At 45.0% G+C, this 27,047-nt stretch overlaps 1 protein-coding gene across 21 annotated transcripts in view; it reads left to right on the top strand.

Moving 5' to 3' along the window:
- The window catches only part of PLEKHA7 (pleckstrin homology domain containing A7), a 274,220-nt gene that overhangs the window by 91,389 nt on the left and 155,784 nt on the right, over window positions 1-27,047 (top strand). Inside the window, exon 1 of one of the 21 annotated variants that reach the window (XM_056802184.1) lies at window positions 11,152-12,350. The exons of 15 other annotated variants lie outside the window; for them this stretch is intronic. Coding sequence is in view for 5 of the 6 variants with exons in the window: in XM_056802180.1 (XP_056658158.1) it covers window positions 21,478-21,557 (80 nt within the window). In the remaining variant the exon portion in view is untranslated. Of the gene's footprint in view, window positions 1-11,151; window positions 12,351-21,128; window positions 21,558-27,047 lie in introns of those variants that run through there. 5 more of the 21 variants (XM_056802180.1, XM_056802175.1, XM_056802189.1 and 2 more) reach the window with 5 other exon arrangements.

Here is a 27,047-nt window from a genome sequence, read left to right as displayed (position 1 = left end):
TTATGACCACCATCATCATCATTGTTTAGTAGCAGCTGTTTGTTGAGCCAGGCTGAGAACATTCATCTATTTTTTCTAATTAAAAATTTTTATTTAATTAATTAATTTAGAACATTCATCCATTTTTCAACAGAACTTTATTAAGTATAGTATGTACTGCATGAGAGAAGACTTAAGGGAACATGGTAGGGATCAAGTGTTTGAAAGACGATTGGAGGGAAGGGGAGAATAGACTTTTTTGCATGGCTTCAGGGGGCAGAACTAGGAGAGTGAAAGGCAGAGAGGGGGTGGCATTTGGGGGGGTAGAGATTCCAGGGAGACAGATACCCCCTATCACTTAGGGCAGCCCCCAAATAGAGTGGGTAGGGAGTTCTTTGCCCTTGGAAGGGTTTGAATAGAGGTTGAATGGCCATTTATGGAGGATGTCTTAGAGAAGATGCGTTTAGTTACAAGTGGTCCCCTCCAGATTGGGGTCTTCCAGATTGGTCCCTTAGCCTCTTCAGTCTTTGGGCCCCCAAGTCTTGGAGGACCTGGTTGGGCCAGGTGGTGTCTGACTCTTTCCCTTCACAATTTCTCCCCTCTCCCTTTCTATATTTAAGCGCAAACAACTCTACCCACAGGTCTGTAGTTCTAAGAAGAGTTCATACTCCCTTTTAATTAAATATTTAGAGAGAGGCTTGTGTCTCATTTCACACTATCTGCATTACAGCACTTTGTAAATTAGCCTTCTAAGTAGTGATCATAATAACTCACATTTTTATCATGCTTTACAGTTTACTTAGCTCTTTACTTGAAGAAGCCCTACGAGGTGTAGTGTCAGTGTATGGTGCATTTTACAGATAAAGACGTGCCCTTTGAGAGTTTAAGTGACTTGTGCCCGCTGTGCCAAGGCTAAGAAGTATATAAAGCTGGTACAGATTTACAGACTGCTTGGCTTCAGGTCCAACAGCCAGCCGCTCCCCCAAAGTGCCTTTCCAGAAATCACGAAATCAGTAAAAAAGCCCTGTGTGATCAGGGCCAAGTCACTACCTCTCTGGGATTTTTATTTTAAAATGAGGACAGTATTATGTTCTCTCCCTGAGAAGACAATGTTTATATGTGCAGGGAAGAGGGCAACATTTTTCCTAACACTTTCTTGGTCACAGAACCTTCTAGATACCCAATCACGCACTTTTCTGCCTTCAGGCTACAGCTCAAGCTTGGGAAGTAGCAAAGTGTCCAGGTTTGCTAGCTCTGGAGTGACCTTCTTTCTTCATCTATAAAATGATGAGGTGGGACTAGATGGCCTGCCTGGAAGGTCCCTTTGAGCTCTCGCTCTGCCACTGGGGTCTATGTGGGATTTTGTCTAGTAATCCTGGCAAAAAAGACAACGAGGCTAGCCTAGCATGACCTGTGCTTGCTTAGCCCATGCCGACGCCTTATAATCACCTGTTTTCCTTGCTCAGTGCTCACAGGCTATTTCCCTCTGAATCCTGGAACCGAAGGGGACAGTGAGCTCCCCATTCTCCATTTCAATCAGTGTTTTATGAGAATTAAGCACAGTCTTATTCCTGGAGGGGATGGACAAGTATGAATATCGTTTCCAATAGTTAAGGCACTTATGACTGTTCTTTATGGTGTGCGTGCTTCCAGGGACATCCCTCTAACAAATACTCTTTCATGCCTGAACCAAAGGTTCTGCACAAATGCTCATTCTCTAGTCTGCTGATTATTTATTACAAAATATTTTTCTTCTCAAAAGAGAAAATCTCTGCTAGTGAATCATTCTATATATGTAATACTCACACGCTAACTCTCCTCTCTCTTCTAGGCTGTAGTTACCATAGTTACCACCACTTCCACCCTCCTGGTCAAAAATTGCCAAAAGGAAAGCAAGGCATTCCAGGGCAATGTGAGCAGTTCAGGGTGGCTGACCTGGTAAACTGTGGGCCTCTTGGATCAGAGAGCTGATTTAACCAGTAGAACTTTATGCTGTCATCCAGGGATCCATGGCTTGTCAATCCTTCATTTGGGCAAAAGCATCATTCAGAAAATGTTATTGATAGCTTTTGTTTCTACATATCTTTATTTGCAAATATATCTCTGTCTCTTCTATTCAAGACAGCCCTTGAAACAAAGAATGAGGAGACAGCTGGGTGGCTCGGTTGATGAAAATCAGATCTGAAGATGGGAGGTTGATATCCTGGGTTCAAATCCGCCCTCAGACACTTCTTAGCTGTGTAACTCTGGGCTTAACCCTTATAGTCTAGCTCTTACTGCTTTTTTGTCTTGGAACCAATACTTAGTATTGATTTTAAGATGGAAGGAGGGAAGAAGAGAGAGAGAGAAAAGAGAAGAGAGGAAAGACAGAGAGATAGAGACAGAGGGACAGACAGAGAGGCAGAGAGACAGGGAGAAACAGACAGAGAGGCAGAGATATAGACAGAGAGAGGGAGAGGGGAGAGAGAGGGGGGGAGAGAGAAGAGAAGAGAAGAGAGGAAAGACAGAGAGACAGAGGGACAGACAGAGAGGCAGAGAGACAGGGAGAAACAGACAGAGAGGCAGAGATATAGACAGAGAGAGGGAGAGGGAGAGAGAGAGAGAGAGAGAGAGAGAGAGAGAGAGAGAGAGAGAGAGAGAGAGAGAGAGAGAGAGAGAGAGAGAGAGAGAGAGAGAGAGAGAGAGAGAGAAGAGAAGAGAGAAGAGAAGAGAAGAGAAGAGAAGAGAAGAGAAGAGAGGAAAGACAGAGAGATAGAGACAGAGGGACAGACAGAGAGGCAGAGAGACAGGGAGAAACAGACAGAGAGGCAGAGATATAGACAGAGAGAGGGAGAGGGGGAGAGAGAGAGAGAGGTAGGGAGGAAAAAGGAGCAGTTTAGTAAAACTAACCAATCTATTGACCCAGTCTGATGACATACTCAGTATTCCATCCCCACAGTCCCCCGATTTTCTGTAAAGAAGAGAAGGAAATGCTTTTTCCTGACTTTTCTCCAGGACCAAGCTTCTTGGTCATTCTGATTACATAATATTAAAGAGGTTTTTAGAATGCCCATTTTTGTAGTTGTTGTATCTTAGTTTTCCTGGCTTTCACTTTCCGTCAATTCTCTGCCCCTCAGGAAATCTTCACATTCATCATGAGAGAATACTTTTTCCAAAAATTCACATCACAGATTCCCAGACTATAAAACCTGAAGTGGACCATAGAGACCATCTGGTCCAGCTTTTTTTTCAAAGATGAGGGAGCTGATGGCTGGAGAAGGAAAGTCACTGAGCTGCAGACCTTCCAGGGTCCCAGATTAGGATTAGAATCCCCATCTCGATTTCCCGTCATTCTTCTCCCGAGCTCTCCCTCCTCCTTTTCTCCCCAGTTTCCTCCCTACTCCAGGACTATACTCTGTTGAACCAGGCAGGGGGAGACAGAGATAAGAAGTCTCTTTTCCCTGCCGGATTGGCGTTTTTGTCTGTAACAGAAAGCTCCCTGTGTTTCAAGCTCATGGCAAGTTAAGACCTGTCTGTAAATGAGGACTGGGCGGGAATTTGACTTCCCAATCTGGAACCTTTCTTCACTACTCATTTGCTATTATTCTAATGAGCTTGTGAAACAAGGGGACCTTTATCTCGGCTTCTTAAACTTCTTGGGAATACCCAAGTAAAACTCCCTTTTGGTTAGATTAAAAAAAAAAACCCAAAACAAACAACCAACAAAACCAACAACAAAACCAATAATCCCCGAAGCTGAAAATACATTTGAGGTCGGATTTCATGGTCCTATTTTCTCTCCACTTAAGCTTCCTTTAATCCTCATGTGGTCTGAACTGATTCTTTGGTTTCGCTTCTTCGAGGGGATAGGAGAAATAGGCATCCTGCTGGAAACTGGAGTTACAGACCCTGAATTCGAATCCTGCCTTTTTCATTTAAACACCTTCTTGACAAGAAGCATTCATTTAATGTCTTTTTGCCTTAGTTTTAACCCTTACACTCTGCTGAGAGAGTACAATGGACTGGATAACCCTTCAGGGCTCTCTTGCACCTGGATCTGTGCTCCTCAGGGTTCAGATCTCACTGACCTTATTGGGCAGACTCACTGGGGATCAGGGGTCCAGCCAGCTGCTGGCTTCTTCCTAACTGCCCCAAATTCCCTGGTGCCTTAATCCCTTTTCTTTAGATAAAAATGGCCCGGGGGAATCCCTCTTTAGACCTTGGGAGAGAGGAAAGACAACTAGAAAAAGCCAGAAAGCCCGAATTGTAAATGAGTCTGGAGGAGAAAGGAGAGCCCTGCGGCAAGGGGGGGTGGGTGGGCACAAAGGCCGCTAAGAACGGCCCCTGCTGCCACCCCGAGGACACTTTTGGAACGTCATCATTTCCCCATGGACAGAAGCATGCCCTTCATCTGAGTCAGTTTAGCAGAAAGAGCATTGATGGGTTTCTTTGGCATATCCACCGAGGGTTTTGGAACTAGAGAGCCCTTGGAGAGCTGTCTGACTCTTATTTTAGAGATAAAACAGAAGCCCAGAGACTAAAGGGCTTTCACTAAGGTCCTACAGCCAGTTAGTGTAAAGATAAGACTGGATCCTTGAACTCCCAGCTGCTCTTCTCACAGCACTAAGGGCCCTCCATTCTCAGAGGCAGGCAAGGAAATGGACAGTTGGTTGAAATAAACAAATCACTCACTCTCTCTCTCTCTCTCTCCCTCGCCCCTTTCCTCCCTTTCCCCCTCTCTTTCCCTCTCCTTCTACCCCCTCCCTCCCTCTTTCTGTCTCTCTGTCTGTCTCTGTCTCTGTCTCTCTCCCTCCCTCCCTCCCTCTCTGTCTCTGTCTCTGTCTCTGTCTCTGTCTCTGTCTCTCTCTGTCTCTGTCTCTCCCTCTCCCTCCCTCTCTCTGTCTCTGTCTTTCTTTCTTTCTTTCTTTCTTTCTTTCTTTCTTTCTTTCTTTCTTTCTTTCTTTCTTTCTTTCTTTCTTTCTTTCTTTCTTTCTTTCTTTCTTTCTTTCTTTCTTTCTTTCTCTCTCTCTCTTTCTTCTTCTTCTTCTTTTTCTTTCTTTCTTTCTTTCTTTCTTTCTTTCTTTCTTTCTTTCTTTCTTTCTTTCTTTCTTTCTTTCTTTCTTTCTTTCTTTCTTTCTTTCTTTCTTTCTTTCTTTCTTTCTTTCTTTCTTTCTTTCTTTCTTTCTTTCTTTCTTTCTTTCTTTCTTTCTTTCTTTCTTTCTTTCTTTCTTTCTTTCTTTCTTTCTTTCTTTCTTTCTTTCTTTCTTTCTTTCTTTCTTTCTTTCTTTCTTTCTTTCTTTCTTTCTTTCTTTCTTTCTTTCTTTCTTTCTTTCTTTCTTTCTTTCTTTCTTTCTTTCTCTTCCCCCACTCTCTCTTTACTTTGAAATAAAACTTAAGGCACCAATTTATTTTATGAACTTAAAGATGTTGTGATATAATACTTAGGTCTGTGATCATAAATCTCTTTTAAAAAAATTAAATTTTTTCACTTAATAGAATTAACCATACAACATTTGACATAAAAATGGAATAGACAATGTGTCTTCTTTGCTGCAAACTCATTTTACACAGTTTGGAAATGAGTTCACAAGAATGAAATCAATAAATCTCCCTGGCTAATCTCTCTCATCCCTCCTTTAATCAGAGATTGCCTAAATGGATGAACCCTGATTCCAGACAGCCGAAGAAGACGCATGTTCCCCACCTCCTGAGAGAGAGACAATAGACTCAGGATGCAAAATGAGGCAGACACTGTTTTGGGACATGGTCAATGTAGGAATTGGTTTTGCTTGACTATGTGCATTTGTTACAAGAGATTGGTTTTTCTGTTTTCTTCCCTCAATAATAAAGGCAGAGTAGGAAAGAGAAAATAGATTTTTATTAATTGGAAACAAAATTCTCCTTAAGTAGATGAAGAGCTCCCTTTAGTTGGAGATCTCTAAGCAGAATTTTCAGGGAATGTTAGAGAGGGGATTCTGAGTTAGATACAGGTTGGTCTTGGCCTCTGAAATATTCCAATTACATTTACATTTTTTCTTTTATATATTCATTTTAAAATTTAAAGTTCCAGGATTCTTTTCCTCCCCCAGACCTTCCCTCAACCAATGAGAAGGTCAATAATATGATACCCATTTTACATATATCATATAAAATGTAGACCCTTATTAGCTGGGTTTAAAGACTTCTGATTCTTAAGTTCTATGATTTTATAGATGTCAAATGATTAGGACAGGGGAACTTTTTATTTTATTTTCTTCTAATTTTTTAAAAAATAAATACTTTCTGTCTTAGAATTGATACTAAATTTTGGTTCCAAGACAGAAAAGTGGTAAAGGGCTAGGCAACTGGAATTAAATGACTTGTCCAGGGGCTGGATTTTTTTTTTTAAACCCTTACCTTCCATCTTGGAGTCAATACTGTGTATTGGCTCCAAGGCAGAAGAGTGTTAAGGGCTAGGCAATGGGAGTTAAATGACTTGCCCAAGGTCACACAGCTGGGAAGTGTCTGAGATCAAATTTGAACCCAGGACCTCCTATCTCTAGGTCTGGCTCTCAATCCACTGAGCCACCCAGCTGCCCCCCAGGGGCTGGATTTTAACTTAGGTCACCCTGACTTTTGAGGGCTGTCACTCCATTTTCTATGCTGGACTCTATAGTGATCATTAAGTTTAATTCTATCATTCTACAGAGGAGGAAACTGAACCCCCAAGAAATGATATGACTTACCTAAGGTCTCTCAAGGGGCTTCTATAAACCCTGCCTCAGGGTTTCTCATTTTAGGACTCTATTAATGACATTTCATCTCAATGTGGTTGAACATTTATGGCTTTATGTGTGTTTATTGCAGACACCATTTTTAAAGGGATGATGTTAGGATGTCTAAGAAGTCTCTTGAGGCTTTCAAATGCCATCCTCAGACTCATCTGGATGATCTCCAAGTGGAGTAATTGTTTTACACTGGGTTGAATTTTGGCTACAGGACTCCAAAGCCCTTAAAGACAATAGCTTTTAATGGAAACTATAATTCATTTTTTAATTGTTGATTTGGGATCCCACTGCTGTGATGCCAAATGAAATCACTGATTAGCTCTCGTTGCTTGAGCCTCCCCACTGGTCCTCTCTCTTATTCTCTCTCTTCTTCACCCAAGATTAGAGATCTCATATGCTATCAGGCCTGGACTGGTGGATTCGTGTTCAGAGTTCAGAATAACTGATTTATCTCCTTAGCCATGACAAACTCTAAGTGAGTTAAACCCCTGGCAGTTTGGAGAAGTTTGCTCATCTGTAAAATGGGGGTGATAATACCTGCCCTGTGTATTTTGAGGACTCAGATGACATCATATATATGAGAAAACTTTAAATAATTTAAAGTGATACTAAAAAGGAAAATTTTATTGTTTTTAAGGTATTGGATTAGATAGCCAAATAGAGAAAAATAGCTAAAAGTTTCCTCTTATATTATCAGTATTTCCTGTTATCTTGTATTAGCTGGCTATGAGTCACTTAAAAAAAAATCCTTACCCATATTATATATTGGTTCCAAGGCAGAAGAGAGGTAAGGGCTAGGCAATAGGAATTAAGTGACTTGCCTAGGGTCACACAGCTAGGAAGTGTCTGAGGTCACATTCGAACCCTGGCCTCTCATCTCTAGACCTGCCTCTCAATCCAGAAAGCCACCTACCTGCCGGCCATAGTTCACTCTTCAGACAGGATTTTTTGAATGGGTAGAGCTGGAAGAATACAGCCCCATTTATGCCTCCTTTCCCATTCCCCACCTCCCTTCTGATTGATGAAGAATCTAGTCTGAGCTGGGTTGAGCCTCTGGGTGGGAATGATCCATCAAACTTTTGAAGTGGTCTACACCTTCAGATAAGGCAGGTGGTGCTCATAATAACTACGTATGTGTCTATGGGACTTTAAGATTTATTTTTAACCTCTCTAGGTCTCAGTTTACTCCTGAAAAATGGGGGAGTTGGACCAGATAGACTTCTAATGTCTAGATCAGCTTCAAATCTATGATCCTATAACCGTCACGTCGACCCAAAGAGGTAGAGAATGTAAGGATTAGCACCCCCATTTTACAGATGAGAATACTAAGAGTTGGAGAAATTAAGGGAGTTAGTGTGACAGCTAATCTGTCTCTGAACTCTTCCTTTCTATTCTGTGTTGCTTGTCCAAACATCAGCATAGGTTGTCAGCTTGTCCTTTTGTCTCAGGTAGAGAATCAGCTCCCAGCCTGATGGCTGTGCCCTGGTCTGCCTCTTGCTGATCAGAAAAGTGGACAGGTTTGCTGGGTGACAGCTTCTCCCAAGGGCTGGGAGTCCTTGGTAGTGCCCTCAGAGGCTTGAATGCAGAATGAATCCTGCCCACAGTTAAAGCCACATCCCACAGAGGGAGGACGTGTCCTGAGCCTAACCAAAGCCCCTGTGGGAGCTGTGCTGAGACCTTTGTGGCCAGCGCGCTGCACTGGACACCAGTGTCCTCTGGGGCAGTTCTAAGGTGTCCGGAGAGGGCGGATGCTGGGCCCCAGGTATTCCAGGGACTTCCAGAGAGTGCTGACTGCTGTCTGATAATGTCTCTGGCACTTCTCAAGTGTCTGATCATCCTGTGGGCATACTCTTTCCAAACCCAGGGCCATCTCTAGGAGAGAAAAGAGTGATGCCCTTGGGGGGTCAAAAGACCTGGGTTTGAGTTTTGGTACTGAACAGATCATCTTCCTTGGCTTTACTTTTTCCATCTATAGCAGGGGTAGCAATAATAGTAATCCACGACACTTAACTTTAATAATAATTTTAATTATTAATTATACATAAATAGGAATTCAAAAATAGCTTAATAAATAACTTTAATAACAGATGTTTCTCTACCAAATACTTATAGTTTCTGAATTTAATGGAATGAAAAGCGTTCAAAATTCAGAGCCCCAGCAGAGAAAGCCAGAATCACTTGGCAGCGGGAAGAGGGCTCTGTCTGCTGCTACTAAAGGTGTCCTGGGGATGCTGAGAGAACCTTCAGAGAGTGGGATTACATCCTAAAACATTTATTCAGCTGCACCAAGCAGCTATTTTTTCCACCTGTGCAGCATTCTCTAGAGAAATATTAATAACAACATAGCAATAATTAATTTAATAATACTTAATGACAAGGTAATAGTAATATTTGTATAGCACTTTAAAGCTTGTGAAATACTTTACAAATGTCATTTCACTTTGTCCTCACAGCAACCCTGGGAGGTAGGCGCTATTATTAGCCACCTCATTTTGCAGATGCAGAAACTGAGGCAGAGGGACTTGCCCAGGGACACAGAGCTAGTGAATGTCTGAGGCCAGACTTGAACTCACATCTTGCTGATTCTAGATCCAGCACTCTGCAACTTAGATGCCTCTGAGAAGAGGAAGTATAAAGCAATACTAGAATTTATCTAGTACTTTAAGGTTTACAGAGCACTTTACATACTCTAGCTCCTTGGATTCTCACAATAACCCTGGGAGGTTGGTGTTGTCATTTTACAGATAAGGAAGGAGATGAAGTGACTTGTCTGGGGTCACCCACTTAGTCTGAGGCAGGATTTGAACTCAAGTTTTCATGGTTCTAAGTCCTGTACTCTAGCAGCACTGAAACTCCTAGCCGTGGAGTGGCTTGTCTGGGAAATGATGAGATAAGAGTTATAATAGCAATAACTGGTTGTTTTTACAGGATTTTAAGTCCAAAAAGTGCTATCACATTTGATGAATGCAACAGTGGGATCTCTTCCGACTTGGATATTCTGTGTTTCTGTGACACTCTGGCCAAGGAGCTCATTGTTTCTTAGAGATCCACGTCATTTCCATCCATGGATAATTCTGTTATAGACAATAATAATTCAGGAGGTTTGAGAGTTTCGGAAGATGTGAGTGCTCTGTGAAATGAGAAAAGGGGAGAGAACAGGATGTTAACTAACTCGGAGAAGGATTGAGGAAAGTTTCCAGGAGGAGGTGGCACCTGAGTTTGCCTTGAAAGGATGGGTAGGAATTCATCGGATGGCTAGAGAGAGAGGGGGGAGGACATTCCAGGGCCAGGGAACAAGAGATTGCCTCAAGAGACTGGGTTCAAGCAGAGGCTGGATCACCATATAGGGATCCCCTTCCAAGGTAGGTTGGGCTAGGTGGCTGCAGAGACCTCCCTACAAAAGGGAAGATATAAGAATACCCGGAGTCCATTCAAGGGTCACCTCTGTCCCACTGCTGGGCATTGTACTCTGAGCGGTCAGGGACAGAAAGAGAAGCCCCACATGCAACAGCAGAGCTCTTTGTGGCAATAAAGAGCTGTAAACCAAGCAGACACCCCCTTCCCATTAAGGGATGGCCATAGGACATGGGCATGCTGGACTATGACCAGGTTGACAGATGCAGAATGAGGTAAGCAGAACCAAAGAACATGTGCTCAGTGGCCACAACAGGGTGGACACGAGGGCAAACATGAGAATCGTGTCATTCAAATGACTGTGCTTGGTTTCAGAAAAGAATCATGAGAAAAGGCACCTCTTCCTTCATTGCAGTGGCAGGTGGGATGCATGGGGTCTTTGGGATGGAATCTTATATGTATTGGCAGAGATGGCAATTTTGTTGTCGTTATTGTTGTTACAAGTGATAATTCATCTCTGTAGAAGAAGTGGGGGACAGGGGAGGTAGATATCTGGAAATGGATGCAATGTAACAACAAAAAAGGCATCTGTATGTATGTAATTTATATACATACATATGTATATAAATTAGAGTAGTCCATCTTGGCCAGAGAGAGGAAGGGAAGGAGGGAGGGAGGGAGAGAGACAGAGAAGAGAAGGAGAGAGGGAATGATGGAAGCAGGAAGACAGAAAGAAGAGAGGGAGGGAGGGAATGATGGAGGGAGAAAGAGAGAAGAGAGGGAAGGGGAGAGACAGAGACAGACAAGAGATAGAGGGAGACATGGAGAGGGATAGAGACAGGGAAGAGAGGGAGGGAGAGAGAGAAGAGATGGAGAGAGACAGAGCGGGGGGGGGAAGAGAGAGAGGGAGAGAGACAGAGAAGAGAAGCAGGAAGGGAAGGATGGAGAAAGAGAGAAGAGAGGGAGGGAGAGAGACAGAGACAGACAGAGACAAGAGATGGAGACATGGAGAGAGACAGAGGGAAGAGAGGGAGGGAGAGAATGATGGAGGGAGAAAGAGAGAGAATTGAGGGAGGGAGGAAGAGAGACAGAGAAGAGGAGGAAAGGAATGAAGGAGGGAGAGAGGCAGAGAGAAAATATGGAAGGAGACAGAGAGAGAGGGAGAGAGACAGAAGAAAGGAAGGAAGAGAGACAAAGAAGAGAAGGAGGAAGGGAAGGAGAGAGGGAGAAAGACAGAAGAGATGGAGGAAGAAAGAAAGAGAGAAGAGAGGGAGGAAGGAAAGGAGGGGGAGAGAGACAGACAAAAGATAGAGGAAGAAAGAAAGAGAGAAGAGAGGGAGGAAGGAAAGGAGGGGGAGAGAGACAGACAAAAGATGGAAGGAGACAAAGAGGGAGAGACAAAGAGGAGGGAGGGAGGAAAAGAAGAAGGAAGCATCTATTATTGTTATTCTTTTAACCTATTATGTTTTTTTGCACTGTGCTAAGCCCTTTACAAATATTATCCCATTTGATATTCTTAACAACCCTGGGAAGTAGATGCTATTATTATACTCATTTTATAGTTGAGGAGACTGAGACTGAGCGAGGTTAAATGACTTGCCCAGATTCACAGAGCTAATAAGTATCTGAGACCAATTTGAACTTGGGTCTTTCTGACTCTAACATGGAAGGGACAGAGATCAGTAATTTAAAATAAGGCAGAAGAATAGAATAGCAACGTTCTGTGGGAGACCTTGAATGCCAGGCGAAGGAGGTTCTAGCTTACCTAGCTGGCTGAAACTTGGGTGCTGGGTTCCTTGTTTTGCTCGTTCTAAGGGGCTCTCTGCAGGTATCTGGTGGCTGCTAGGGTGCCCTCAGGCCGGTGGGAGTCACAAGTGCTCCTCACAGAATGGGTTGAAACCGGTGTTTGCACAGATGCTTGTGTGGAAGTTGAGAGTTGTTATCCTTGAGCAAGGGCACCGTGACACAGGCTGTTAGAGCCGCTGCCGCCGCCTGACATCTGTCAGCACATTCCAGGCGTCGAACGAGTTTGGCGAAGAAAGCTCAGGCTGGAGTGCGGGCTGGAGTCCCTGTCTCAGGCTCTTTGGGCTACACGTCTGTTTATTAGTCTCCTTCCCTTTGCCTCCTGGAGAGTTTGAGTGTTATTGAGGTTATTTTTTAATTAAAAAAAAAAAGCCACTGAGGGGAGAGGGAGAGCGAGCGATCGAAGAGGCCACAATTCAGATGCTTCTGGGACTAATCGCCTTTACCCTGGGATCTGGGAGATCAGAGGTAGGAAGGAACCAATTTGCTTTCAAGTGAATTTAAATAGGAGTGTGATTCTGAGCTTGGCAGGTGAGTGTTTCTCCCTGTGTAGGCCAGAATCCTTTTATCTGTCAGCCTTGAGTGTGCATCTTGTTATTTAAAAAAATCCTGTTGTTGCAGCCTGTTTAGGGGATGCTCATTTGATCCAATACTTTGAAAAGTTAAGAGTTAATGTATAGAGGGGCAACTGGGTAGCTCAGTGGTTTGAGAGCCAGATCTGGCCTCAGACACTTCCCAGCTGGGTGACCCTGGGCAAGTCATTCAATCCCCATGGCCCAGCCCTTACTGTTCTTCTACCTTGGAACCCCTACAGAGTATTTATTGATTCTAAGATGGAAGGGAAGGGCTTTAAAAAAAGAGTTAATGGATAGTCTTCCTCTAAAGACTTTCTTTGGAGAGTCACAGAGGTGTGGAGGCAATCCTGGGCTCTCAATGACGGAGTGAGGAGGGCACTGGCTCCAGAAGGTTCTACCAGCCTGGGGAAGCGTTGAGTGTGGGTCTGGTGACAGGCTGGGCTTCTGTCAGCCAAGAATCAGCGGAGCTAAGATTAGACGGGTTCGGTTACCCGGAGATGAATTCTTTGGGCAACAGCAATCCATGAATGAATCTAAGCATTCATTAGGCATCTGCCATAGGTCTGACACTGTGTTAGGCTCCGAGGAGACCAAGACAGATGGGAATCTCTGCCCTTAAGCCGCTTCCGTTCTATCCAGGTAGGAGAGGTATATGTGAAATAAATCTAGAGTAATTTGGGGGAAGAGAGAGATCAGGAAAGGCTTCATGGAGGAGGCGATGCCACTTAAATTGAACTTTGACCAGCACTTCCAAAGCTCACCTAGGAGAGTGTGGAGGGACTGCCATCTTTGTTGGTGGAATCACAGCTCCTGGAGGGATTTAAATACAACATACTGCATGGAGTTGGGGATTTTAGAAGAAATGGAAAACAACAAAATACATCCAAAACCAAATTGAATTTAGCCTGCCTTTGATGATAGCAATAGTTGATTGATGTTCATATATGACCTTCAGGGCCACACAGCTTTTTACCTTCATTATATCCTCTGATCCCACAATACACTTGTCTGATAAGGATTATAGATACTATTGTCCTTGTTTTACCAATGTCAAGAAAACTAAGGTTCAGGAATAGCTAGGTGACTCAGTAGATAGAGAGCTAGGCCTGGAGACAAGAGGTCCTGGATTCAGACACTGCCTAGCTGTGTGGCCCTGGGCAAGTCACTTAACCCCAATTGCCTAGTCCTTCCTACTCTTCTTCCTTGGAACCCATACTTAATATCAATTCTAATACAGAAAGTAAGGGTAAGAAAGAAAGAAATAGAAAGGAAAGAAAGAAATAGAAAGGAAAGAAATAAAGATATAAAGGAAAGAAAGAAAAAGAAAGGGGGGAAGGAGGTAGAAAGAAAGGAAAGAGAAGGAAGGGAGAGAAAGAAGGAAAAAGTAAGATATAAAGGAATGAAAGAAAGAAAAAGAAAGGAGGGAGGAGGTAGAAATAAATAAAGGAAGGAAGGAAAAAGGTAGGAGGAGGAAGGAAGAGAGAAAGAAAGAAAAAGGAAAGAAAGAAAGAAAGAAAGAAAAAGAAAGAAAGAAAGGAAGAAAGGGAGGGAGGGAGAGAGGGAGAGAGGAAGGGAGAGATAAATAAAGGAAGGAAGGCAGGGAGAAAAAGGAAGGAAGAAACAAAGAAAGAGGAAGAAGGGAGGAAGAAAGAAAGGAGGAAGGAAGGGAGAAAGAGATGGAAGGAAGAAAGGAAGAGAAGGAAAAAAACTGAGATTTAGAGAGTATGTAACTTTCCTATGGTCACACACAAGATAGTATTGGAAGCAGGAATTGAACCCAGTACACTCTTGATTCCAAATTCTGTATTCTTTCTATTCTGTGAAAGACAGGTTGTTTCAAGGCCTTCATTAACTCTATTTCCCAGATAGAATAGCAATTCTTTGAGGACAGGGACTGTTTTATTTCTGTCTCTGGGTCCCCAATACCCTGCCTAGTATCTAGCACACAGTAGATTGATTATTGACTAGCGGTGCTTGCCAGCCATTATCCATTGCACATTCTAAAACTCACATGTGGTGTTTGTGGGTTTTAAAACTCTATTTGCATTCATATGGTCTTGCCCGTATCCCTTGCCACCACTTCTGGGGAATGGCGGTGGTAGTGGTGATGGTGGTGGGGGAGGCAGGGAAGAAATAACGAATCCAGTAAACTACATCTGACAGATTGGATGAGCTGCTGTGCCAGCCTGTTTGTGTTTTGGTTTAAGATAAAGCTTCTTCAGATTTCCATATAGTACCTCTGACAAGCATTGTCTAGCCTACAGAGTGGGCTGTTTAGTGAAAATTGCTGCTAAGGGTTTGATGTGCTCAGTGAGTAGGGTCTGCCAAAGATGGGGAAATTCAGCTGACCCTTCTGGAGGAAAGTTATTCAAGCATTCAGAAGGCGGAGGGAAAAAAGCCCACATCCAGGACCACAATGATCAGGATTCTTAGAAAGCAAGTTGTCATTTTTCAGAGTTTTTTTTTTGCTCATTAATTCCAATCATGTGCCATCCAAAGAATGGAGGCAGATGGCTTCAGGGACACTGGCATCTGAGGGTTATTAAGTGTAAATGTGGCTCTCCTGTGGTCCCACCAATCACATGTCCAATGACCACATGGAGAGAAAGTTCTTCTGTTGTGTGTCCTTGGACACACTTCAGTTTGGGAAGTCTCAGAGAAAAGATATGTCCTGGCTGAAAAGATATGTTAGACGAGAGAGACAGAGACAGAGACAGAGACAGAGAGAGAGAGAGAGAGAGAGAGAGAGAGAGAGAGAGAGAGAGAGAGAGAGAGAGAGAGAGAGAGAGAGAGGGAAGCAGGCAGGCAGGCAGACAGACAGACAGACACATACAGAAACAGAGACAGGGAGAGACAGAGAGACAGACAGAGAGACAGAGAGAGTGAATGAAGGACTTTTTTTAAAAAAGCCCCTCTGTGACCTTCAGCCCACTCCTGTGTCCCTTGAGCCAAGAGACATCAGTACAGAAAGTATTTTATCAAGTGAGTTTTGTTTCTGGAACTGCTGCTGCCCCAGCATCCATCAGCTGGTGTGTTTTCCAATCCTTAAAAAGGGAGGCTTATTTTTAAAACCCCTTCATTATCACCAGGCTGAGGCCCTGGTGCCTCCTGCCGACTCCTCGGCCCCCAGGATGGAGCTCCACTGATAGGAGGGCCAAAAAAAGGAGAGAGCTCAAGTGGAAGATAGGCTCCCTCCCTGCTCTAGGAAGTCCGATAAGCAGCCATTTCTCCCATCACCTCATTCCTAAGGGCTCAGTGGCAGGTGCTAAGGGGGGCAGAAAACTGCTGTTTTGGATATATGGAGGTCATTGCCAAAGGATGTTGTCCCTGGTTCCCTTCACTGTTCTCCCTGCTTAATTCTGCCCTTGTGATCTATGGCTCCCTATTACCTTCCAAGGATAAAATAGTTCAGACTCTTGTATGATACACAATCTTTCACTGTGCTTCAGCTTTACTTACTTTCCTTTAAAAAAAAAAAAACTATTCTAGTGATCTTCATTACTTTTATTCTTTTTATTCCAAATTATTTATGTATGCATTTTTCAATGACATGCAAAAACAATTTTTGACCATTGTTTTCTGACATTTAGGGATTCAGATTTTCTCCCTCCCTCCCTCCCTCCTCCACCCTCACTGAGGCAGCAAAGAGCCTGATTTAGGTTATACTGGTGCTGAATACAAATTCCTGTTGGTGCATTAGTATGGTGTAAGAGGCAGTGCTACATGGTAGATAGAAAGTTGACCCTGGAGGCCAGAAGCCTGGTCTTTGGCACCTCTAAGCTATACAACCAGGTACAAACTATTGGCCATGCCAGTGCCCCGGGCAACTTTCTGAGTCTTTGATAAGTTACAAACCAGCTTGGTGGAAGGAGTTCCCACATGGATGAAATCCGTGGTTCAGACAAACACCAAAGTCTACTTCCCCAGTGGAAGCCACTCTCCATCTGAATTATTCCCAAGAGAAAGTGTCTTTTGACTCTTTGAAAGGAGACTGTGCTGTGGGTACAAGCGTTCCTCTAGTTGGTGGCTTCCCAGGAAGGACTGAGGCCAGGGCCTGGACTATCAAGAGGATCACGGGATTTAGAGGGTAGGAACTTTAAAGTCCCAGAACTTGATGGGTGTCAGAGTAGGGATGCTCTCCATATCCTCCCTTAAGGATTTGACATAGGCTCTGCTTGAAGACTTCCCATGACAATGAACAGCCCATTTCATAGTCAGACAATCCTAATAATAAGAAAATTTTCTTATAAAAATGCTTTATATAAATAAAAAAATAAAATGAAATCTGCCTCTCTGTAAACAAATCCCTCTATAATCTTATTTCTAGCCCCATAGACCAAGTCTAGTCCCTCTTCCACCTGACAACCTTTAAGATATTTTAAGACTGATGTCATGTCTTTCTTGCATCCCATTTCCTTTAACTGATTCACATGCAACATGGTTTGGGGTCCCTGTACTGTTCTAGTCCCTCCCAGGATATTGTAGGTCTCAAATGAGATTATAATTGTAAAGCATTTAGCAAAGAAGCATTATATAAATGTGAACTCTCATGATTAGGATTATTATTATCTCATCCCCCCTCCTCTATCACTTTACAGATGAAGAACTGAGGACAGACACTCCCTTTCCCCTTTCCTCTCAGACCTCGGTTTATCTTGTGTCCTGTCTCCATTATCTGTGATGAAGAACTTGTGAGACTGGGGAGGGAAGGCCAGTGCCATGCCTGCCTGGCAGATGCCTTTCATTGCTGCCCTCTGGAAGGCTGCCTCCTTAAGGGACACCTGTGCAGGGGTCCAGAGGGCCCTGTGCAATGGGAGCACCTCGATAAGGGCAAGTGAGACAGATGGAGAATGACAAATGCTTCTGCAAAGGGTTTGTTCCCTAGCAAGGTATCTGACACTGCTACAGTGTTTAATGGACCTGGTAGACATTATTCCATCAGTTAAAAAAAAGTTCCTATGGATTTGGCACAAAGCCTCCTCATTTAGATCTCTATAGAGATCTGGGTCGCATGGGCCAGCTGGAAAACAAGGGCCTGTGGGTCAGGATGCTTGGGTATTAGACCTGCCTCTAGGTGGTCAACCTCAGTTTCCTTCTATTAAATGGAATAATATCTCATAATATGGTTGAAGAGATGGTTACTATTGTAGAGGAAAAAGCAGATAGTTTTTTTTTAACCCTTAACTTCTGTCTTAGAATTGATCCTAAGTATTGATCCTAAGACAGAAAAGCAATAAGGCAAGGGGAGTTAAGTGACTTTTCCAGGATCACACAGTGAGGCAGTGTCTGATGCCAAATTTGAACCCAGAATCTCTTGTCTCCAGACCTCTCCACTGAACTACCTAGCTGCCCAATAGAGAACGCTTAAAAAAAAGTTTAGAGGGCATCATGCCTTTCCAGGAGTCTGCCAAAAGCCCAACGCTTGTTCTACTTGTCCTCAGCTTCAGTACCTTCCCTTGGAGGTTGTCTCCAGGTTACCTTATTTGTATATTGGCTCCCCCATTCAGGTATGAACTCCTTGAACAAAGAATTTTTTGCTTTCCTACCTTTTGTATCCCCAATGCTTAGCACAGTACCTGGAACATAGTAGGTACTCCTGAAATGCTTGTTGACTTGGCTTGGATGCATGATGCTGCTTAGACAGAAGAACTTGAGTCCATCAGAAAGTATTTCCTGAGCACCAGGAACAGAAGGCATGGCCCCTGTCCTCATGGAATCAGTCTACTAAGAGATGAGACACCTCTGTTAGAGGTGAAGTCATTCACAGAGCCTTCATTTATGTTCTTGTGATGGGGAAGATTCTCTCCTGGGAGACATATGCACATCTATATACTATAGTGCTTGCCCTCATGGAGTTTGTAGTCTGAGGAAATTGGGAAATCCTTTTGGTACAAGTTAGACTAGAGAATCTGATGATGATTAGAAGCCGGGAAGTCAACAAAGTCTTCATAGAAATGGCAAGAACTATGCTGGGCTTTGAGGAATGTGGCAGTCAAGAAGGCTGTGTGTAGTTATAATCAAGTGTCTGATTGTGCAGTAGAAACAGAAAATGCTTGGAGATCAGGGTGCGAGGATGCTTCACAGACTGAGCCAGGGGTCAAAGCAGGCTCTCTGGCTCCAGGAGTTGGGTATGCCTGCCTGGAGGGATGATAAATGGCTCAAGACCTTTTCTTTTGACATCTCACTATTCACCCCCATTTCTTCCTCCCTTTTTCTATTTCCCAGGGGCCTGAGACTTGGGAGGAAGGACAGAGACAGAGACAGGGAGAGATTTTAAAGAGCACCCCTTTTAAAAGTACTCTTGTCTGTACCAAGGACTTCTCATCCATTCTGTGTGAAACATGTCTGTGTCCTTCTGTAAATTCTCTGATAGGGGCCCTCCTCATTTTAATCTTTTGTGTGCCATGGTCCTCTCAGGCAGGCTAGTAAAGCTTATGGACCAAATTTCAGTATGTTTTTAAATCATCGAAGGAAATGTTAAATTTTAGTTAGATAATTTAAGTTAATGAAGATGTCACACACACACCACTATGTTCACAGACCCACTGATTATAGATTCCAAGAATCCCAGCTTTGCCTGGGTACAAGGACTCTCACATTCATTAGTTCCCCTTTGAGTAACCCACCTTCTTTTTTGGTGTTGCATACAAAAATAACTATTACCAGGTAGCACTTCCTAAGTGTGCAGCCTAGGGCAAAGGGGTTATTTATTACTAACTATGGGGAGCAGGAAAGCTTCCTGGAGGTGGTGATATTTCAGGTAGGCTTTTAAATCTGAATAGGAATTCAGTGGGTGGGAGAAACACATTGTGTAGCTCTCCTAGCACCTTGCCCATAGTGTTCTGCACAAATGAATTTACATTTATTGAATTGAATTCCAGGCACAGAAATGAACATAAGTGAAGGTAAGCAGAAGGGGAGAGCAATAGGAGAAGATAAGGTCAGAGGATCATAAATTTAGGGCTAGAAAGGACTTTAGGGGCTGGCTCCCTCATTTTACAAATGAGGAAACTGAGCCCCAGGGAGATTAAAGTGACTTGTTCAGGGTCACACAAATAGTGGCAGAGCCTAGGCTGGAACTGATGTCTGATACCAGACAGCCCACTTTCCACTGTACCTGCTATTTCCCTTAAGGAGGTCAGTTTTTTTTTTAATTTTCTGAAAAACACGTCAAAATTTATTAGTAATCTCTGAATACATTTAAATATAATTTTAGCAGAAGGGAATCTCATTGTTTGCTCTCTCAGGTTCCACCGAGTCTAGAACATTTCTTTTAGAACACCTGCCCAAGGAGGTCAGTTTTGTGAAATGACATGCTTCAGTAGATAGACTATTTCTTCCCTGCCAGACTATTGGTGTTGGAAAGTTAAAACAAGGAAATTCCTTCTGCCCATACTTGGATACTTAGAAGCAGAACTTGCCCAGGGTCTCCTAGCCCACATGTATCAGGGATGGAACCTGAACCTGTATCTTTTGGACTCAAGAAGCCAACTTTTATTCACCAAGTCATGCTGTCTCTCTTCATGAAACCATAGAAAATTAAGCTAATTTCCTGGCAGCTAGGTAGCACAGTGGCTAGAGTATGAGACCTGGATTTGGGAATACCTGGGTTCAAATAACCTCAGATACTTCTTAGCTGTGTGACTGTTGGCAAGTCACTTAACTCCAGTTTTCTAGCTCTTATTACTCTAATTGATATTAATTCTAAGACAGAAGGTAAGGGTTTTTTTTCTTAAAGATTAAATTAATTTCACAAGCATTTATTAAGCACCTCTTATGTGTTTAAAAGTATATATTTAACACTAGTGATAGAAAGAAAGCGTTTTGCTTTCAAGTAGCTTGCATTTTATTGAGGGAAAATAATACATGTGCACACAAGTAAATTCAGTGTGTGTATTAGTTTGGGATGGAAGACAGTAGTAGCAAGGGAGGGGATTCAGAATCAGCTTCCTATAAGCAGTGACCCTTGAGAAAGAGGCTTTTAAGGGGAGGAGAGGGCACACCAGGCATGGGGGGGGGGCAGTCAGCCTCTGCAGATGAGTAGAATTTCCAGAGCTGAGAGTAATAGAGATCCAGGGATTGGAATATGATCCCCAGGTCCCTTCCACTTCTAACAGTCTATGAATACTTGCTCAGAGCAGTCAAGGGAGGCTTCTAAGAGGAGGAAGAATTGAGGCTAAATTAGACTGTAGTTCTTGGTGGGGAGGGGGGTTTGGACAGGCCAGAGATTGTCAGCATCTGCCCCCACCCCCCAGTTTTGAACCTGTGATCCTAGAAACTGAGGTGGCTAGTCAGTGGGGAATGGTTGGATGCCTGGTGGTGTCCCGAATCATTCATTCATTCATTCATTCCTTCTCATCCCAAGCTTGGCAGGATCAGCCCAAACCCTGCAGCATCCATTCATTCATTGCTGGGCTGGTTGGGGTGACTGAGTCTCAAGGTTGAGGGGGCCGATTCTGCCCCCCCCCCATTTGGGGGAAGGCGGGCGTCAAGCCTGTGCCAGCCGCAGCCTTGGCGGTAGAGAGTCCCCTGGCTGGCTGCCAGGACACCGCGGGTCCCTCTCTCTCTACATCGCCTTCCCTCCCCGCATCCATGCAGCATCTCTTGCAAGGTGGAGCCGAGCATAGCGTAGCATAGCTTAGCATAGCATGCGGCTGCTGCCACCGCCGCCGCCTCTGCTGCTGCTGCTATTGCAGCTGGTGCCTGTGCCCTGCTGAAGGGCAGCGGCGGCGGCAGCGGCAGCTCCGCCAGCGCTACTCTAGCTGCCGGGCTGTGATGTCAGGCGGGTGGTGGCTGGAGCATCGGCACTGAGGCAGAGCAGCACACGCGCGCACACACCATGTCTGGCAAAGGCCCCGCCACGTTGGTGCACCCCCTCGGGATCTCCGGCAGCAGCTCCAGGTCCTCGCTTCTGTCAGCCCCCCGCCCCCAGGAGCAGGGACGCTGACCGGGGACTTGGCGCTGCGGTCCTCCAGAGAGAGCCCCTGGAGAGCCGCGAGGGCTGTCCGTCTTCCCTGTGAATGTGCCAACCCTGGACCGTCATGTGGGGTCAGCCCGGCTTTTCCAGCTCGGTCTCCCGGCTCCGCCAGGTGGCCTGCAGGTGTGTGGGGGTGCGTGGGCTCCCCAGTGTGGGTGACCGCGGGAGGCCGGGTGTGTGGGCGCGCGCGCGCGTGCGCCGCGCGTGGCTGTGCCCGTGTGGGTCCGCTCTCAACTAGGCTCAGGGGCTTTGGACGCGGCACCTCGGCCCCAGCTCCAGGAGCCCGGACTTCGACGTAAACGGTTAATTAAGGCTCCATTTCTAGGGGTAGACATCTAGGGAGGGCTTCGCTTTGGCTCGGACAACTCCTTTTTTGTGTCTGGAGGCTCCAGGTGAAAGGGGGGGGGGGCGGGGTAGTTTTCTCGGCATGATCTTGGCAACAGTTTCGAGTTCTAGCTTCATTCTTGCACAGCACTAGCTGTCGGGGGAGTTTTTAACCGGAGCTCCTTGAACTGGTGCCGGATTGGGATTAGCCCTTGATTGCAAAAGGTCCCCGCCTAGAAGCCGGTGCTTTCCCTTGTTTATCAGTTCTTCTGAAGATAATCTGCAGTTTTGTGGGGGAGTTCGGGAGCCCCAAAGTTATCAGGAACCCGGCCTCGGGAAAGATGGTCCGGGATTTGGGGCTGGCTGCGTGGGGCGGAGAAAGTGAAATCTCTCCCGGGCGGAGTGGTGTGCGGGAGGAGGGCGAGTGTGCCTCAGTTTGGCCCTCCGGGATCTGGGTGTGTACCTCGGGAGTGCCCTGCCTCTGGGGCCCCTCCCCTCCTTCCCGACCTCTCCCACACTTCCGAAGTGTGTGGCCGTGTGGCCGGGTGAGAAGGGACGCTTTAAGCCTCCTGTCTCCCGGATGGGGATCTGGTTTCAGGCACACCTTCCCAGAGGAATGTGGAGCCTTTGTTTATAGACGGAGAGGCTCGGGGACCGGCCCCTTCCCATCGTGAAGGCCTAACAAAGGCTAGGGCCACCCGGCGCCCGTGATTGCCGGGCCATTACTCAGCCGGCATGGCTTTGCTGAGGAGTGATGGGGCACTGAAGTTAATTATTAATGTGAATGGGCAGAGAAAGCAAACCTGGAAACACGGGAGATGGATTGTTTTTGGCTTCAGGACACAGGCTCACTCACACTCGGAATAATAAAGGTTAAGAGTCCTTTAGTGGGAAGTGGGGGAAAGAATGGCTCCCGTTTCTGGAAGGCTTTACGGCTTGTAAAGCACTTGTTCGAGAGCGTTCTTAACCCTGAGCTCTAGAAGGCACCCCAAACTCTGGGCTGCCTCCTTCCGGGCTCACTGGCCCAGGGTCCGAGGCTTGGATTTGCCCCTCCCTCATAGATACTGACTTTTGAGTAAGACATTTCCCTGGGAGCTGTAGTTTTTCTCTTCTGTAAAAAGAGTGGGTGGATAGTTCTCAATCGATCACAGAGTTTGGGGGGGCGGGGGGAGCCGAGGCTTGTCAGGCTCCTTGCCTAGTTGTCAGAAAGACATTCTGAGAAGGGAGGAACGGAGATTGACTCACTTAAGGGACCTAAACTCACTCTCCAATAAATATGCCTTATCTTGCCTCGACGTCTGCATATACCTCCTCCCGGTCCCTATCCCCCAAGCCCCCAGCCTCATTACATGGACCTTAGAGATCATTCTCATCCAACCCCTCATCTTAGAGTTCTCCCAGGAACTCAAGCTTTCCCCTGAAATTAATTGTATATATTTTAGATCTACTTCTGTTCCTATTACTTTAAACCATGGAATGTAAGCTCCTTGAAGGCAGAGACTTTCACTTTTGTCATTGGGTCTAGAGCACCTAATAAGTGGCCGACATATATATAGCACCTATTATATTCCAGGCCCTGTGCTAAGTGTTTTATCATTATAACCTTATTTTATACTTACAACAGCTACTATTATCCCCATTTTATTTTATTTTTACTTTTTAAATTGTTACCTTCCCTACTGGTTCTAAGGCAGAAGAGTGGTTAAGGCTAGACAGTGGGGGTTAAGTGACTTGCCTAGGATCACCCAGCTAGGAAGTATCTGAGGCTAGATTTGAACCCAGAACCTCCTGTCTCTGGGCTGGGTCTGGAGCCACTTAGCTGCCCTCTATTATCCCCATTTTACAGATGAGAAAATTGAGGTAGACAGAAGTGACACAGTGAATAACTGAGGCTGGATTTCTTGGCTCATTGCTCTACCTGTCTGATGTCCTGCACAAAGGTTTAATGAATGTTGGTTAATTGATTAAGCAGCCTGAACTGAGACAAAGAGAATGACAGGTCTAGTTATTAATATTGGGAACAGGTACTTACCTTTTGTCTTTGTATCTCCTGCACTTAGCACAGGGCCCAATACATAGTAGGCACTTTATAAATGTTTATTAACTGACTGGTGACTAAATAGTTTTGAATGCAAGTCCTCTAATTTATTCTCTAAAGCTCTTTCACTATATCACATTCATTCCTCCCCCAAGCCCCTTTAAACTAACATTAGAATAAGATCCAACATTTTTAGAGCACTTTAAAGTTTTACAAAGTACTTTACAAATAAATGTTATCTCATCTGATCCTCACAACAACCCTGGGAGGGAGGTGCTATTATTATCCCTATTAAGGTTAAGTCACCTGTCCAGGATTGGCTAGGGTTTGAGGCAAAATTGGAATTCAGATCTTACTTCTGAGTCCAAGGCTCTATTCACTGCACTACCTAGTTGCTCAGTTCAGTCTTAAATATTTTGGAAAACCTTCTGTACCCTTGGCGTACCTCCCAAACTTGCTCAACCAGTAACCAGCCTACGATGTTCTTTTCTTCCCTGTTCCCCCATCTAAGTGGGGGACCTCCTGTGTGATCCCGTCCTCTGCATGTGGAATAGTGAAGGAGTGACTGGACAGGTGCAGTTATTGCCTAACTTTCCCTCTCTGGAGCCTTTTGTTTGGGCTGGAATTTGGAGGCCCAGAGGGTGGGGGAAGCACCCAAGGGTCCTTCCTCCACTCATTTTTTCTTTGTTGGATGGAGAGACTGGAAATGTGAGGTGATGGTCCTAGGGTAGCCTGATTTTTCTGAGTGAAGTCCTGAAAATGGGAAGGGAAACCCCGACACTTTAGTTGGCACCCTCATGCAGCAAGGCAGGCCTGGAGGGATGTCCTGGGAGAGTCGCTGGGGGATGGGGAGCCAGGAAAGGAGGGTTTTGGTGCCAGCTTCAGACTCCTTGACACAAACAGGACAAAGGAAGCTGGGGACTCCCCCAGCAGAGTTTTGGGCAGAACACTCAGCTCGCTGGTGCTCTAGGTGGAGCAGCGGGGATCTGAAGGGTGAATGTGGCTAGAGATTGAAGATTTCCTGAGAGTTGAGCCTAGAAGGGTGAGGAAGCTTTCAGGCCTGACTGGCACTTGTCCAGCAGGTGGGGGTGGAGCAGCTTTGGCATCTCCCTCTACAAATGCCCAGTGGTAGCCTGTGGATTGACTTCTGATTGTGACTGGGGCCATGAGGGGGATAGTCTGTGTGCCTAGGGGAGCAGGGAGGGAAGGAAGAGACTCCCTTTCCTTCCTGTGCCCCCCTCCCTCCCTTCTGTTCCTGGCCTGACTTTCCTGGAAATCCAGTTTGGAGGGAGATTCCTCTAGCCAGCTTTAGGCCCCAGAAGCCTGCACCTACCACCCTTCCCTCCCTTTTGAGGGAGTGGTTGCAGGAATTTGGTTGCTCACCCTGATCAGCAGGTTAGTGGGGTAATCACTATCTTCTAGAAAAAAAAAAGTGATCTCACTCGTAAAGAAATGAAGCCTTGTGGTCTAGTGGGAAGAAGGAAGAGAGTGAGAGGACTTGGTCTTTGAAGTCTGTGTAGCTGTGTGACCTCAGGCATGTTTCTTTCCTTCTCTGGGTCCTAAACCCTTTATCTGAAAAAATAAATAACTTGGTTTGGAATTATTTTCTAGCTCTAAAATCCTAGAAACTGTTTGGGGGATCTCCTTTGGGCCTGGATGTCTTTAAGTGTGGATAGGCTTCTTTTTCCTATCCCTTTCCCTATGCCCATGGAGCGGGGCACCACCCTAGAGCCTTGGAGTTCTACATGCTGTGTTATGCTGTGACAGTGAGAGATGGACTGGATTACTAAAGAGATCCTCTTTCTATTATGGGAAGCCTGCCCAAGGCTGCCATCTAATGTCTGTTCACCTCTGCAACCTTTTTGTTGTGGCTGAATATTCATTGATTCTGGACTGGAGCAGCTTCAGCCACCAAGGAATAAAAGAGCCCTTGGGGTAATGGGGTGAAGGGTCTCTGGGGCCTCTCTTTGAATGGTTTCAGCTGTAAGCTAGTGGCAGGAGAGGGCCTGAGCCCCTGTAGGAAGAAGCTGTAAGGGTATGTATGGAGGAAGAATGGGCATCACTGGAAGAAGCAGTTTGGTACCAAAGATGAGGGCTCTGGTCTTCCCAGTTCCCTTAATAATTGCATGACCTTGGGCAAGTCCTTTCCTCTCTTGGAGGTTTGGTGCTTCCTCTGTAAAATAAGGAAGTCGATGTTGGCTCGTATCATAGTTGGATAAAGCTGTCAGGGGAGGTCCAACAGGTTTTGAACTGGATGAGCGATGAAGTTTACTCCACCTCTGATATACTTTAAATTATAGAGTTAGGCTGATGAGCAGAGAGGGTATCACTGAAATTATGGAGGCAGCCAGGAGTACAAGAGAGGCCCCTGTGAAAAGTTGGGCCCTACTAGGAGGCTGAGTCTTTATGACATTACTGGGGGAGCAGGGAGGGTTGGAGGAGGGGATCAGGGAGGGAATGTAGGGGTTCTCTGATGGATTCTCTTTATTGGATAACCTTCTATCACAGAGATTGCTGGGTTAGACTCCAGGAATTCAGCTCCATCTGGCTGACTCCCAAAGTAATTTACTAATGCACAGTTTGCATGGGGTTGTTTTCCTGCTTTGTGAGTTGCTTCAGAGTAAGGACTGTTTTGCTTTTTAAACTTTTCTTTGTACCTCCAGGACTCAGCTTAGACAAAACCTGGCACATAGTAGGTGTTTAATAAATACCTGTCGGCCACCTGACTGACTCTGAAACCTTCAGTAGCTCTGCCCTGCCCACCAAAACAGGTCAAAGCTTCTTCACCCTCTGGCCTTCACTCTACTTGAGGATCAGAGGTTTCAAGCAGGAAGAGCCTTTCCCTTACAGAACTGGAGTCTATTTCATGGACCCTATACTCTAGCTAAACTTAGTTGCTGACTAATCTGGGATTCTTTCTCACCTTTTCTGCCTTCATGATTCTATTTGCCATCTTTTATCTGGGAAGAGACTCTTGGTTCCTGGTCTTACTTCCTTTCCCATTCTTCCTTGGTTTATACCCACAGGATGAAGGTGGCTAGCAAAGATATGACTAAGGTGGGCAGGGATGTAGGATGTACATCTTTGTCTTGGGGTTAGAAAGTGCTTGTTGATTCACCATTTTTTCAGTCCTCACCCAATTTGTTTTGTTTTGGGTTTTTTTTGCAAAGATACTAAAGTATTTGCCATTTCCTTCTCTAGCTCATTTTACAGATGAGGAAACTGAGGCAACAGGGTTAAGTGACTTGCTG

This window comes from Monodelphis domestica, chromosome 6 (assembly GCF_027887165.1).
Source record: "Monodelphis domestica isolate mMonDom1 chromosome 6, mMonDom1.pri, whole genome shotgun sequence".
In the NCBI taxonomy this organism is placed as follows: domain Eukaryota; kingdom Metazoa; phylum Chordata; class Mammalia; order Didelphimorphia; family Didelphidae; genus Monodelphis; species Monodelphis domestica.
Note: the sequence above shows the minus strand (reverse complement) of the source record. Positions and strands in the feature narration are given on the sequence as shown.